General features: G+C 32.1%; 1 protein-coding gene across 3 annotated transcripts; it reads right to left on the bottom strand.

Annotated features, from left to right (window-relative positions):
* Nucleotides 1-4,643: 4,643 nt before the first annotated feature.
* Nucleotides 4,644-12,349, bottom strand: LOC107878474. Of its 3 annotated transcripts, none has more exons than XM_047415470.1 (6): nt 12,103-12,348; nt 11,947-11,994; nt 11,317-11,845; nt 7,756-8,086; nt 5,231-7,641; nt 4,644-5,147 (listed from the first exon to the last, which is right to left on the bottom strand). In XM_047415470.1, exons 2-5 carry the CDS (start codon nt 11,979-11,981, stop codon nt 5,261-5,263), a joined length of 3,276 nt encoding a protein of 1,091 aa, XP_047271426.1. In that variant the 5' UTR covers nt 11,982-11,994; nt 12,103-12,348; the 3' UTR covers nt 4,644-5,147; nt 5,231-5,260. The 3 variants fall into 3 exon arrangements, with proteins under 3 accessions (XP_047271426.1, XP_047271425.1, XP_047271427.1); XM_047415469.1 differs by having other exon boundaries at nt 4,644-5,141; XM_047415471.1 differs by having other exon boundaries at nt 4,644-7,629; nt 12,103-12,349.
* Between the last annotated feature and the right edge of the window lie 3,243 nt (nt 12,350-15,592).

The following is a 15,592-nucleotide window of genomic DNA, read 5'->3' as shown; positions in this document are numbered from 1 at the left end:
ATATCCAACTCAATGACGATTGTAGAAATCAATTTCAAGAAAGTAATACTTTCTGAAACAATTATTGCGTCACTTTTGTATGATCATAACTAGTTTCTAACTCCTAAATTCCTGAATGTCACAGCAATATTGGGATAGTCATGTTGCTTTTTGAAACTTTGAAGAACGTATGTAGAAGATTTTTGTTGCTTTTTGGGATTTTTTTAGAAGAAATAAATTGCAGCAATAGAGCTTTTTTGCTTTCCAGATCTTCAATCAAATATTAGAGAAAATAATATTTAACTTGTATAATTTTTTTTTTTGAAATTCAAATTTCAGTTACTAGTTTTATCCATAAATGAGTTAATGCTAGCTAATTATTGCCGTTAATTAAGGAACAGTGATATAATTACTGATTTCTATTACCTTAAATTTAGGAATAACAGTTTCATTATACATTCCACCAATGTATAATATTTGGCCGAATGTATGAGTATCTTTGCCAAAATTCGAGAGAGAGAATTTATAAGGGGATTTTGTGTAATTACTTTCTTAAGTTAGGGCATTTATGTTGTTTATACTTAAAAAAAATAGTAGTCCTGGTAACATCTTTTAGGGGTCGTTTGATAGAGTGTATAAAAATAATGTTGAATAAGGTGTATTAGTAATGCTTGTATTATTAATGCAAGTATTAGTAATGCTAGCTTTAGTATTTCTTATACAGTGTTTGGTTTAATGTATTAAAAATAATATATATTTACATATTTTTTTATAAAATAATATTTATTTACCGAAATACCCTTTTTATATATGAACACCAACAATTCTATACTACTATGTATACATAGGAACACCGATATGTTTGAAATACACTACTGTAGATTTCAATTCCACAGTAAAATCGATAATTTTCTAACATAAAATTTTAAAAAAAATAAAAAGCGAAAAGGAATATGAAATTCAATGTAATTCCTTTTAATGAATAAAAAGAAAATCTTTGTCTTTGTCTCACAGAAAACATCAAGCTACTGCACCGTGAGGGAAAGATTGCCAGCTAACTGGTACCCGAGGAACCAAGGCAAACAGTGGCACCCTGGCTGGAGCACATCTTGATACTTGCCAAACAACTCTTCTGGTTGTTTGGTATGAAAAAAAAATGAAAGCAACCACCAGCAGCTGGTGTATCCAAATATCGAAATATTCAATCATTTTCATTGTGCTGTATCCAAATACCCAAATATCCAATGAATTCATTTGTTCATTTTCATTGAAAAAGAAATCTGAGGAAGGTATGCAATCTTGAAAATTTAATTTTTACTTCTCTAAATTTACTTTTCTTTGAAAACCCAATTTCACGTATTCTCTATATCCAAAAGACTTGAAACTGAAATTGATGGAATTTGATCAGAATAAAGAGAAAGAAATCAGAATAAAAGAAGATGTTTGATTAAGAAGAAGTGGAGAAATGGTGGGAAAAAGAAATTAGTTATTTTGAGGGGTAAAGTTATCATTTAATAATCTAATGCATGTATTAAAATGCTTTGTATTACTAATACATGGAAAAGAATGAGTATTAATAATGCATAATTCAATACATAATATAGTGTATAACTAATGCAAAGGCAAAACATTAATTATACAATAACAAAAAAATATACCAAACAGAGTACTAATAATACATAAAAATAATGGATGTATTATTTTGATTAACACGCTCTACCAAACGAACCTTTAGGATTTGTGAAATTGTCAGTTGTGGCTGCATTATTTTAAGTGGAATTTTGTTAAACTAGAGGTCACGACGTCACGTGCATACAATATCTTCTTAACCAAATTTGTGAGCAAGTGATGATTGGTTATTTACTAGTAATAAATCACTGTTAAAAGGAGGCGCCACGTGGGTTGAGGGTTCGAAATTTTTCTACGGAAAATTAAATATATATACACATATTATTGGATTGGTCAATCAAGTTTTGGTATATTCATCAAATCGATGGAGAAATTTAGAATAAATATAATTATTTTTGTAACTAAAATAAAAGCTAAACGGAAATTTAAAAAAAAATAAAATATCTTGTATATAAAATTTTTTATGTCAGTTCTAGAATTCTACTCCTTATCAATGTTTTTCCTCGAATTACGTTGTTAATTTTCCGCATAGAGATATAACTCTAATTTTGTTTTAGATATATAAATTATTTTTGGTCAAATTCCTGCATTTATATATGTACCTAATTGCTCCATACTTTCGAATCTTGAAATTTAGACCATGAAAAATCAAAATTCTGCATACACCCCACTTGAATTCGAGCAACTTAGCTTGGGATTATTGAGAAGAAAAGAGAAGAGGGACAGCCATTTTTGCCCTTTTTTCATCTAGTCGTTCAAGCTAAATTTAGCATTACTCGGTCTTCATAATAAAGCCATTGGTTATTATCTTTTATACTTTACTACAAATAAATTGGAGCCATCCGATTTCATTTTGATGATGTGGCATGATCTAAAATAGTCACTGAACAATACTTGACCAAATGTATTAACATATTATATTGAGATAAATATGACCTTAAACTTGACACCAAATTATAACTTTGATCTTAAACTTTGACAGTGCATAAATATGACCTTAAACTATTCAAAACTGCACAAATATGACCTCCGATCCTACGTGGCAAAACGCGTGTTCAACACGCAAAACTGGGTGCGTCCAGGTTAAAATCTAAGGGCACATAATACATAAATATGACCCTAAACTTGACACCAAATTATAACTTTGACCTTAAACTTTGACAGTGCACAAATATGACCTTTAACTATCCAAAACTGCACAACTATGACCTTTAAATGACTTTTTAATATTATTTTTTCATTATTTTTGACTCAAAGATGAAAATGACATCTAATTTCTTTTGACATTGCGGAAAAAAAGCAATATTGATGATTTATTAATTAGGTGGGTCAGCCTCATACGAAAAAATCGCGCGGGTATGTATATATATTATAAAGCAGAGGACGAATTTAAGTTATATAATATATCTAAATATAATTTATAATTTATTTACCTATTAAATTAAAGATGAAACTATACTAATAATAAAAAAAATTATAGTTTTAACAAAACGTTATTAAATTAACGTTATTAAGGATAGTAGTAGTAGTATATTAAATTAACGTAATCAAATTAATGTTATTAAAATGTTATTAAATTAATGTTATTAAAACGTTATTAAATTAATGCATGGGCGGACCTACGTGGTTGCCATGGGGTTCACCCGAACCCCCTCGGTAAAAAAGTTACGTTGTATATATAAGGTAGAAAATCTATATTTATGTACGTATATTAATGTTGAACCACATGAAACAAGACACTTAGATAGCCCAGTGGTGTTATTTGCTCTTCTTGGGCGCTTCCTTCAACCTACTGTGCGGGTTCGATCCCTGTTAGTGACTATTCTTTTTTTTAATAAAAAAAACTAGGTGTTGCTGCTATAGAAATAAATAAAAATATAATAATAATAATAATAATAATTAAAAAAAAAAAAACGACGTCGTTTTAACACAAAAAAACAAAACTTTGACAGTGCACAAAATGACCTTTAACTATTCAAAACTGCACAAATATGACCTCCCTCCAAGTTAGCCCTTTTAACGACGTGGCATCGTGTAATTGAATTACCTTTCCACGTAGGCGCGATTGAAACTCACGCATGGGGATTGCGAAATTGGAGGTCATATTTGTTTAGGTTTTGAATAGTTAAAGGTCTTATTTGTGCACTATCAAAGTTTAAGGTCAAAGTTAAAATTTAGTGTTAAGTTTAGGGTCGTGTCATCTCTATTATATTTGTAACTTGATAAACTGCTTGTTGAAATGCAGATACCATCTACAGTTAATTGTCATAAGCTTATTTAGGATGCCCAATCTGGAGTTGGTTCTGAAAAACTTGGACTGCAGTTGAATCACAATATACTATTATTACAACTTTCACCGTTACTTTCAAGTAGTCATCTTTCTTTATCATAATTATGTTTTTTAAAAGTTTTCTACACATTTATTACTCATGAGCGATACACGCATCCTAACCTAGTTTACAAAAATGTCTGATAACGATTCAATATAAACCCCTTCTTGATAAAGTTCAAAATTTTGTCCGTTTTTTCCTTCTTACAGTCAAGAAAAACCAATTTGTGTGATGAAATTCGATAGTGCTACTGATGAGATCTAAATTTGAAAGTCCTATGTAAACCTCGCGTCATGGTAGTAGAATTTGGAGAAGTTTCTTTTGTGATCTGAAAAAATATGGATCCCACTATCCTTGTACTCTAATAAATTAGTTCCTATTTTATTATGCTAGAGTTGAGCTGAGGATCTATCCGAACCAGCCTCTCTACCTCCAAGGTAGGATAAGGTCTATGTATACTCTATACTCCCTAGACATCACTTGTGGGATTACACTGGGTGTGTCGTTGTTCACTAAGCTAGAGTTGGCTGGTGACACATTTTGAGCTGAAGTAGCTCAGGAGGAGGGAGGATACACACTATAGAGTGTCATCCCTTTGCAAATTCTTTGATGCTGCTCATTTTCATTGACAATAGAAACAAATCCGCGCATCATTATGAAAGAAGAAAGACGAAATAGAGATCACCTTGGCAAGCCAGGAAGACATAAGAAAGATGGTGCAATATTTGGTTGTACAAACAGGGAATTGAGTACATCATTGCCTCCAGGTAGCAGATTTGGTTGGCCAAGCACGAGCACCTTAAATTTACAGAAGCACGAAGATATTCTAGCCATCGCAAGAACCTTCTTTAAACTTCGTAAGATTGCAATGTCCATGTTTTAGATTCTGTCACATGAAGTATCACAAACTATGCAAAGACAGGTTATTTTAGAAGAATGGCTATACCCATTTTTACTGAGACCTACAGAAGTGCAGTGCAGCTCATCACGGCCCTCATGTATTCACATATTTCTGTATATCTTGATATAATTATCAAGGGGTCTCTCACTCAGCTAGGACAGATCCTGATCCATGATAAAATGGCTTGCCCAACATTTCAACTGCAGCATCATGGTTAGACTACAAGTCAACATTTCAACTGCAGCGTCATGGTATGACTACTTTGAATCTGAATTCAAGTCCACCGGAGCAGAGAAAAACTACTGCAACTAGCAAAACATTTGTTCTTGTGATTCATACAGTTGGAGACTGACAGTTTATACCAGAAAGCTTGTCATTTATTGGGCCTCACCACTAGTACTTGTACATATTGCTTGATTGCTCAGTTTCCTGAGTTGCCAGCAGAAGAAGCGCCGAACTGGACAGTTGAATGGGTTGGCTGGAAGTTCTTCTCAGCATTATTTTGGCAGGGCTTAAGCACATGCTTTGCTCCAGCAGTTAATTTAATGGGCCCAAGTTTGAGAGTATCTTCATTGTTAAAAGATCCAAGGCGTGCCTCCGATGCTCCAACGCAGCCACTCTCAATACTGTTTGCCGCGCCTTTAACTGAACCTGCTTCAAATGCTTTTCTCCAGCTGAATTGACCTTCAAAATTAGAATGGCTTTTTAATGGTGCTAAAACAACATAAGGATCCTGTTGAAACCCTAAGTTAGGGATCTTTGCCACATTTGTACAATCGTCTAATGTAGATAACGGCCTCTTTTTGCCCTTTCTGCTGTCACCGGGGTCTCTAAGACGAGGAGTAGATATGATATTTTTCACGTCACCATGTCTCTTTTTTGGGCCAGCATTTACTCTTGGACCTATTTGGAGTGGCATCGGGGAATAGGTAGCTGAAGATGGTGCAGGAACTGGATTCACCAACGCAGGTGGAGAGCGCTGAGTGAAAGAACAGAAGCGCTCTGGCGCAAGATATACCGAAGGGTCAAATTGACGGTTATCCCCAGCAATGCTGTAGTAATGATGTTTCCTGTCAGATGTTGAAAATAATTCATGAAGATCCATTTGTGATTTCTTTTCTTTCATCACTGAAAACCATGGGGTGCTTTCTGAAGAGAACGGAGACCAGGATAGCGGGAAGTTCCTTCCAGAATCTGGACACAAGAAAGGAAAATTCATGGCGCAGCTTGAACTGTTCAGATCAACAAAGCTCGAGACCCCATTCTGACTGGAGTAATGATGCATTAATGTCGGTACAGACGCATAAGAGTTGAAAGATTTACTTCCACCTGTAAAAGGGCATTGTTTGGTATCACCTAAACAATTTTGCTGCACCAGATCAATTTGACAGCTGAATTGAGGGGGGCAAACCCGAGGCCTTAAAATGGGCTGATTGATTTGGATACTAGGAGAGCAAGCAACCACACCTTTCAGTGTTCCCAGAACAGGATGCACAGTGAGCTTCTGCTGATCATGATTTGCAACCACTGAATTGCAGCGGTAACTCTCTGCTGAAAAATTGTTAGCAATGAACTGCTTATCTGTCCAAATCCTTTTATCCTGTGGTACATGAAAATCTCTTGCACCAACTGTAAACTCTTGTCCCATCAGACGCATCTTAGATGGAGTCACAGGCAATGAGACATCATCAGAATTCCCATATTGTTTACTCCTGCTGGTTTCAAGTTGCTTGGCCAGGTTGGACAAATTACTGACACGGCAATCTAACTCAAAAGGAGTAATCGATTCCTCATTTTTCTTTAGTGGATCAATCTCAACATGTGTTCTTCCAGCATCATACTCATAGATACCTAACCTTGAAGGTACAGGAAAGGTAGGGTTCCATTCCATTGAATCATCTGCAGAGGACCTTTTTACCTGGTCTGTGGATGGTGCTCGTTTATCCTGACCTCTAGCATCAGAGAGATTTTCCATGTTTGAGGGTGAAGCGTTGTTTGCAGCCAATCCTCCGGAAGAGCCTGCAATTCCCATTGAGCTTGGCAGCTGAGTCAACTTTCCTTTACTGTTTGAGTTCAGATCAATTAATTCTCCTTGAGAGTTGAGAGGCAAACGAACATAGTCTCTTTCAATGCCCTTCTCTATGTACATGAATTCTCGTTGCTTCCAATCAGGGTAAGAACATGATTTGCACATTAATTCCTGACGAGAGATTTGAGGGAGTGGCTGATATTGCATGAAATGACCACTACAGTTTCCCATGATATCTTCTGGCAGCAAAATAGGCTTCCTCCTGTTCACATTATTTTCCTGAGCCGATGAATGTTGAGGATATGCCTTCACAGAATGCATGGAGCAAACTCCAGCAACTTCAGGGAGAGAACCTCTTAACTGATCATGTGGTCTCTCATTAGCAACACAATCATTAATTGAACTTCCAGCTGTTTGGGTGTTCCTTTTGTGTTTATACATCTGTTGAGGCACATGAAGAGACCCAGGATTGCAGAGATACAATGAACCAGAACCTTGAGATGTCAACGCGTAGCTTCTTCTCAATAATTGTAAATTGTCATTTTCCTCAGGAACTTGACTAAGAACTTCACCGCCTTCCAATGAATTATTTTTACTACTGCTATTATTGTCCCTAAGTAAATCAGGAGCATCAGCTGCAGTATGCATGGTGGATAACATCTTTGGAGATCCTGGTTGAACAGTAACCTCACTTTCTGTAGTGCTTGAAATGTATTTATCTATTCCTTTCTCCTCCAAAAGGGGTAGAACCTCTCCTCTTTCTGCGGCATCATCTTAACAATGAAACCATCAATCAGGTCAGACTATAGACTGCAAAAATATCTAAAAAATCTGAAAACATATAACAGAAGATGCTTTACTATGTCGCCAAAGAATCTTTTCCTTACCTGAGCTGACATGTTTGTCGCCTTGTTGCTTGCTACAAAAATTTGCATCATTAGGACCACATATAATACCACCTGTCAAGTTCTCCATTGGAAATCGTTTAATCCTTTTCTTGAGATTGCTACAAATTGGATTTGCCATCTTTTGGTGATCTGGAGAGAACTTGGAATCAGTTGCTCCTTTGGCCTTCTTTTCTGAAACCATATGTTTCCTTTGTGGTTTCCTCCCACAGGTAGGACTAGCATCTGTCATGTCCTTTTCACTTTTCTTTCTATGCTGCGAACAACTTGGTTTTGGAGATGAATTGGGAACTTTGAGCTTGTCAAGTTTCTCCTGCAAGCAAATTACATCAACCATATAATCATTTTCATATAGACAATGATCGGCCTCAGGTTTCAACGCAAAAAACCTTGGTTTTGAGTCATAATTAGCTGCTTTGTTAACAAAAAATGATGCAATTTAATAATCAAGTGATATTAAGCAGAATATCTTGGACAAAGATTCGCGGCAACTAGCATGGTTGCATTCGATCAAATATCCTTTACCGGACATTCAGAAATTTCACGAAAAAGAACTAAAAATTTGAAAAACTGAAAGCTATTAAACACATAAGAAGATGGCAAAAGAAAAACAAAAGAGAAAGAAAGTGAAAGAACGCCGTTATATATGTTCGCATAGATGCACACTGAATTATCCCTCGTGAATGCAATTCTAGAATGGAAAAGGCATCTCAATTCACCAATTTCCCAATGAATACTTATTCATCATCACTCACACAACTCCAGGAAAGATATAACTAAGTGATGCATTCTATTTAAGCTATAGAAAGAGTAAGAGAAGTACACCATAAAACAAACTTTTAAAATTTAATTTCTAACACGACGGATCTTACATCAAAATATTTAATTTTGGTAATGACTATGCAGCAAAACTATAGAGGTATATGTGTCTGGAGTACAAATTAATTTTGGCAATGACTATACACCAAAACTATATAGGTATATGTGTTTGGAGTACAAATCAATTTTGGTAATGACTATACAGCAAAACTATGACGAGAACACTTGAGAAAATTTAAAGCTATACCTATATTGCACAATTTGTATTTTACAGGAAATGATACACATCAGGTAAAACAATAAGAAGAATTTTGGAAGTTCCTAGTGTTGGTTCGAAATCGAGAGGGCGTCATGCGGAAGCTTGCAAACCATGAGATAATAAATTAGACGTCAAAGAAAACAATACTAAAAAAACATATTATTGATATGATTCGGTCAAGCAACCTACATATTGAAAACTAATATTGAAAAATATAAAACCTACTGAAAAAACATAAAACATGTTGGGAGAAATCTCCCCCTAAACAAGACTCTTTGATGACTACATTGTGGATCCTATTTTGTTCGTGAGAAGGGGTCATCTATTTATAGAGTTCAGTCAAATATAAAAAAAGAATTATATTTTCCTTTTAGGAAAAATAAAAGTATTTATAGTTACTTTTATTAGTAAAACTTAATTTTGGTAAGAAAATTAGGCAAAAACTCTATCAAATCTCCTCTTTTTGACTTGATTTTCTGCCAAATATTCTTGATCCTCCTTTTTCACACACGATCTTCATATATCAACGATTTTTATATATCACTGCTCTTACCATGATGTTAAAAATTGGAGCCCTATGCGTTAAAAATAGAAGCATGGGTTGATATTACTGGAGCCCTGTGTTATAAGTAAACAGGATTGAAAGTGGAGCCTTGTGCATTGAAAGTAAGCACAAATTAAGAGTGGAGCTCATGCGTTGAAAGTAAATGCACGAGTTGAAAGAAGCCTAAGCGTTAAAATAAGCAGGGGTTGAAAGTTGGAGCATTGATTTTTGGTTTTAAGGATGAATTAGCAGCAAAATTGTTGGAAATTTGGTTGAAGTTTTTCTCCACACCTACGTAGCTAGACAAAGATCTCCATTATCATCAAATTGATTGCATCTTGATTTGAAACCGCTATCGAACTTGTTTAATCTCGTCTCACCACACCATTGGATCATTGAACCATAGCCTCTGATACCATTTGTTGGATTCGAAATCGAGCGGACGTCATGCGGAAGCTATTAGTTGCAAACCATGACACAATAAATCAGACGACAAAGAAAATAATATTAAAAAAATATATTATTGATATGATTCGGTCAAGCGACCTACATATTGAAAAATATAAAACCTATTGAAAGAACATAAAACATGTTGGGAGAAATCTCTCCCGACTCTTTGATGACTAAATTGTGGATGCTATTTTGTTATGCTATGAGAAGAGGCTCATTTATTTAGAATTTCAAAACATTTCCTCTAAGAAAGAGGTTAGTCGAATATGAAAAAGAATTATATTTTTCTTTTAGGAAAAATAAAAATATTTATGGTTACTTTTGTTTTCCTTCCAAGAAAAAATAAAACTTAATTTTGGTAAGAAACAAAAATCCTAACACCTAGTTCTTAATTTACATTTATCTGAGAGATATCACGAATTGGAAGGCTGATATTTTTCTGCTCAGTATATACCACTAATCACTGAGGAAAACCCATCATTTTTTTTATATTGACGAATTTTCTATGCAACAAATTACAAATAGTTCTTCAATTTGTCGAGATTATATTATACAAGGCTATTACTTTACCAGGAAAAAAAGAAGTAAACCCCTCAATACCCGTGATAGCATAATGCTGGGACATGATTCACCTAGTATGTCAACCAACCACCTCGCTAATAATTGAAAAAGGTGTAACATTTGCTCTTCCACTCGTATATCAAATGCACAAAGACATGCTAATTTAATAACATTCATCTGGAAAATTCCTTTTTCTGTGAATAGTCCTTTAGGTGTCCAATTACAATAACAACAACAACGTATTCATAAGTAGTTCCACAAAAATGGGGTCTAAGGAGGGCAGAGGGACTTTACCCCTACCTCTTAGAGGTAGAAGTTGTTTCCAATAGACCCTTGAATCAAAGAAATTAAATCTGTAAGTATCCAATTGTGTGGCTTAATTCAGGCTTCCTCTAGTAATTAATCAAACAATTCAGCAGAAAACATTTTACTTCAATCATAAAATATGGGATTCTGATCGGTACTAAAGGATGAATGTGATGACAAGCACCTTTAATGTTGCGTTTCAGAATTCTAAACGAACAGCATAAAACCCATTGATGATCCAAAACAAGATGCCAAACTCATAAAATGTCGTCGCTTTCTAACCAGCTTTCACACAAACACAACCAAATAACAAGCCTCGGATCCATCTTTGGATGTATTCCCATTCAATTTACCCAATTTTTTCACCAGTATATATAAGTTCAAACAATGAGGGGTAAAAGGACGAGTTTTACCGGAATACAGTTCAATAATACTAAACTAATTGAATTAACTGTAACTAATGACCGTTATTTTATGCATGAATTTGAATCAACATCTCAATTCATCAAGCATTTGACACATTTAAACTCACAATTTACAAAATTAGCGCAAAATATAATAACGAAAGAAACATTTAGCTGATGTGAAGTTCATAAAATCGTACCTTCTTCCGGATTAGTAGACCCGAGCAACCACTATTCACTTTCTTCTTCTGCTTAAACTTCTTATCCTTCACTATCGTCTTCTTCACCTTCTTCAATTTGCTCACAATCGTTTTCTCCTCCTTCGTCTTCATTGTGCTTCTCCTCTTGCTTTTATCATTTCCAATTGCGTTAACATTCTGATAGGACCACACAGTTTTCCCTTCATTAGCAACAACAATATTATCATTCTCCTCCTCATCATCAATTCTCTCCACTTGCGGAGTCACGGCAAAAATATCAGCAATGGACCTCTTCTTCTGAACCCTTGTTTTTCCCTTAACAGACTTAATCATCTTCCTCTCAGCTGTTCCAATTTTCGCAACCGAAACAACAACATCATCATCATCAGAATCCTTATCAGAAACAAGTACATCACGCCACCATCTGAATTTCTTCACTTCAATTGGAGGCAACTTAACTTTCACATCATCATCATCCAACGGACAGCATTTCACCACATCCACACTCCTCATCTTTGCCGTATACTCCCTATTTTTTTTTTTAATTTATATAACACAATAAATAGTGCAACAATAACAACAAAAAAATAGCAATACTTTATCACTATTTAGCCAAAATATTCAACTAACCTGATGGAAAATCCATCTATAGACACCTCCGGCATCTTTCTGCACTACCTGAACAACAAAACTCATTACAAATATACAAAAAAAAAAAAATAACAATTAGTTACAACAAAAGTACTTGTAGAGAGAGAAAGCTAGTAATAGTAGTGATAATAGTACCTTTAACTAGTGAGAGGAAGTGAAATAGACTCACTAAGAGCAAGTACTAGCTAGTATAATAAATGTTTGTAACAAAGAAATACTAAAAAGTACACAAAGCCAACACTCCATGTAGGTTGACGAAGAACAAATTGAAGTAGAAAATGAAGATGAAGAGTTTATTATTAGTATTATTATTATTATTTGTTTGTTTTTTCGTAGAGAGAGAAAGTAGGGAAGAAGGAGTAGAGAGAGAAAGGATATGAAGAAAGCACTTTATAAAGTGTGAGAAGTGGGGGTATAGGGAGGTGGGGTAGGGAGGTAGGGTTAGGGGCGGGGAGTAAGGTGTCAATTTATACTGTTTTCAGCTCTGCCTATTCTTTTAAGTATGATCGTGACTGATGAGTGCTCAACCGAACGTATAAAAGTAAGTTTAATAGTTTAATAGTACTAGTATAGAATATTTATACGTCGGTCATTTTATATTACTTGATTTTTGTTAATACATCATTTTGCTTTAATAATATCAATTAAATATCTACTCTCATTATTTATTATTATTTTTTTAATTTTAATTTGTTATTTTTAACAAATCAAAAAAACACAAAGTCAATTTCATATTTTTCTCTTAGGATTAGTTACTCGTTCTCCAAATCAATTTTCGATAGTACCTATTAGTAAACGTGTAATTAATAAAAATCATATGACAAAATCACTATATTAATCATTATTTTCTTAATAAATATGTCATATTAAAAAGTGGCAAGTAAAACTGAACAATGTGAGTATTTTACTAAAATAGCTTTGTTAATCATATTTCAGAACTTTAATTATTACTAGTCTAATGTACATGTTTTGCACGTGTGCATGTCTCTCGTCAATCAAACTATATATGAAAAAGTAAAAGTATTAGCAAGTAACATTATATCGATTTAAATGATATAGTTTGTTAAAAAAAAATGACAATCATTAGAGTCAATTATTAAATAATTGATTCACAATTGAAATAGTTGCATATGATTAAATTTTAAGCAAGACTTCCTAAAGTATTAGAATGACTAAAAAATTTCTTGTGACGGAATGTCTTCAATTAAAGATACTATCAATATTTCACAAAAAACAAAAAACTTCTCAATTAGCAATTGTCTATCAAGAAATAATTTATAATTGTAAATTTTAAGAACATACTAAAATTTTAGAAAACTTACCTTAAATTACAAGCAAATTTGTCGCTTCGATCATACGATATATCAAGATTCTGCATTTTAAAAAAAATTCTCAATGAAATTGTTTATCAAGAATAGAGAATAATTTATTTATTGTAAACTTCAGAATTGAACTAAAAATTTAAAAACTTACCTCAAATCATAATCAAATTTAGCTCTTTAATCATGGATATTATCAAGATTTTAATGGGTAGAAAAATTTATACATAAATCTATTTTTTCTCTACGTATAGTAGTTTTGGAACCTGTTAGAATAAACAGAAAAATAATAAGTAACTTGAAAATCTCATAACACAATGATGAGTATAAAAAGTCTCAACAATTTTAAAAAATCAAGTAATTAACATGTCTTAAAAACTCTTAGCTACACGAAATAAAGGAAGACAGAAAGAATAAAAATAATAAACGCAAGAATATAACTTGAATCAAAATCAAAATAAGAAGAAATCTAAAAGGAGAAGAAACTGAATCTTTATGTTTCTTGTAAAGTTTGATTGAAAATATATATTATTTATAAAATTGTGGATATTCTTTTTATATAAGGTAAAATTCTAATCAATTTAGAATTGTTAAATATTATGATTTCTTACCTACCTAAAATAAGGACTTTAATTAATTAAAGACCTAAATAATGTATAATGTTGATTTACTTTTTCAAAAAAAAAAAAAAATCCTAAACCAACTTTGATTTTAAAAAAGAAAGTCCAAAATTGAAGTCCTTAAAAATTGAGTTTTTTTTTTAAAAAAAAAAAAATCCTAGTTAAACATCACACGTACTAAACTATATCTGAAAAACTTTTGCTATATTAATAATTGGACAACTTTTTAAAAATTAAATTTTAATTGGTTTGAGTGAAAGTTTAGTTTGATTTGGTTTTGGTTCTGTATAAGAGTAGAATTAATAATTAAGGAATGCTAAAATATTAAAAATAGTTTTTTTTTTTTTTAAATCCTAGTTAACCATCACACATAATATACTATATTTGAAAAACTTTTACTATATTAATATTTGGATAACTTTTCAAAACTTAAATTTTAATTGGTTTGAGTGGAAGTTTAGTTTGAGTTGGCTTTGGTTGTATATAAGAGTAGAATTAATAATTAAGGAATTTTAAAATATATGGTAAGGAATCATACAATATAAAATAAAGATTCTAATTCTAGCAAAATTCGTATAAGAAAAACAAATTTAATGAATTTTATAAATATAAAATTCTTTCTATATATTAATAATAATTTAAGAGAAAATTGAAAAAATAATTTTGTCTATTACAGAGACTTTCAATGATGGGCAAAAAGTTTAAATCACTTTTTTAAGGTCTTCACACTTTTAATATATTATAGATTATAGATGTAGATATAGATATAGATATAAATATAAATTATAGATTACTCTTTTATATAGTTATTTAATAGTAAAGGTAGAAATAAAAAAATTATAATAACATTTTCCTAATTTTTTATATTTGATAAGTACTCCCATTGTTCGTTTTTACTTGTCACCTTTTGATATGATACGTTCACTAAGAAAATAATTATTGATATAGCTATATATTTTACCAACTTAGCCTATTAATTAATGTTTAGAGTAATATGACTAGAAATTATTTGGAGAATAAGTAATTAATGCTAAGAATAAAATAGAATTCTTTTAATTTTTTTTTTTGATATATCAAAAATAGCAAGTAAAATAAAAATTTAACTAAAAAAATAATAACAAATAAAAATTAACGAGTAAATATATTGAAATCACTACTTTCAATATGGGGTCAGCTAGCATGAAATGGAGGATTAGTATTCACACTACTCTCTTCAATCACTTCTATTGTTTGATGAGTAATTTTTGATAATTTGCACACAGTGTAATAATTCATAAGTTATACAAAAGATATAAATTATACTTGACAAATTCATGCAACGAGTTTATAACTGAGTGACAAGCAAAAGCCAAATTTGATCTTAGATATTTCACATGGGAGATCCATATCTCAATCACTAATCATGACTTTTTAACTATTTGGACTAGTCCATTATACGTTAAAAAAAAAATACATTTTTCACTTTTATCTCATTTTTTTTATTTTTACTTGTCTATAATACTAAAAAATAGATATAAATTTATATTTATTTAGCTTAAAACATCAAAAGATAATTATTAATTAGTTTCTAATTACATCTTATGTCTCAATTTATATGACACTTTATATTTTAGTCAGTTACAAAAAGAAAGATAAATTTTTATATTTAGTAAGTATATACATTTGAAATGTCAATTTCACTCTTAA

This window comes from Capsicum annuum, chromosome 7, assembly GCF_002878395.1.
Source record: "Capsicum annuum cultivar UCD-10X-F1 chromosome 7, UCD10Xv1.1, whole genome shotgun sequence".
Classification (NCBI taxonomy): domain Eukaryota; kingdom Viridiplantae; phylum Streptophyta; class Magnoliopsida; order Solanales; family Solanaceae; genus Capsicum; species Capsicum annuum.
The sequence above is the reverse complement of the archived record's forward strand: the minus strand, read 5'-3'. Positions and strand labels throughout refer to the sequence as shown.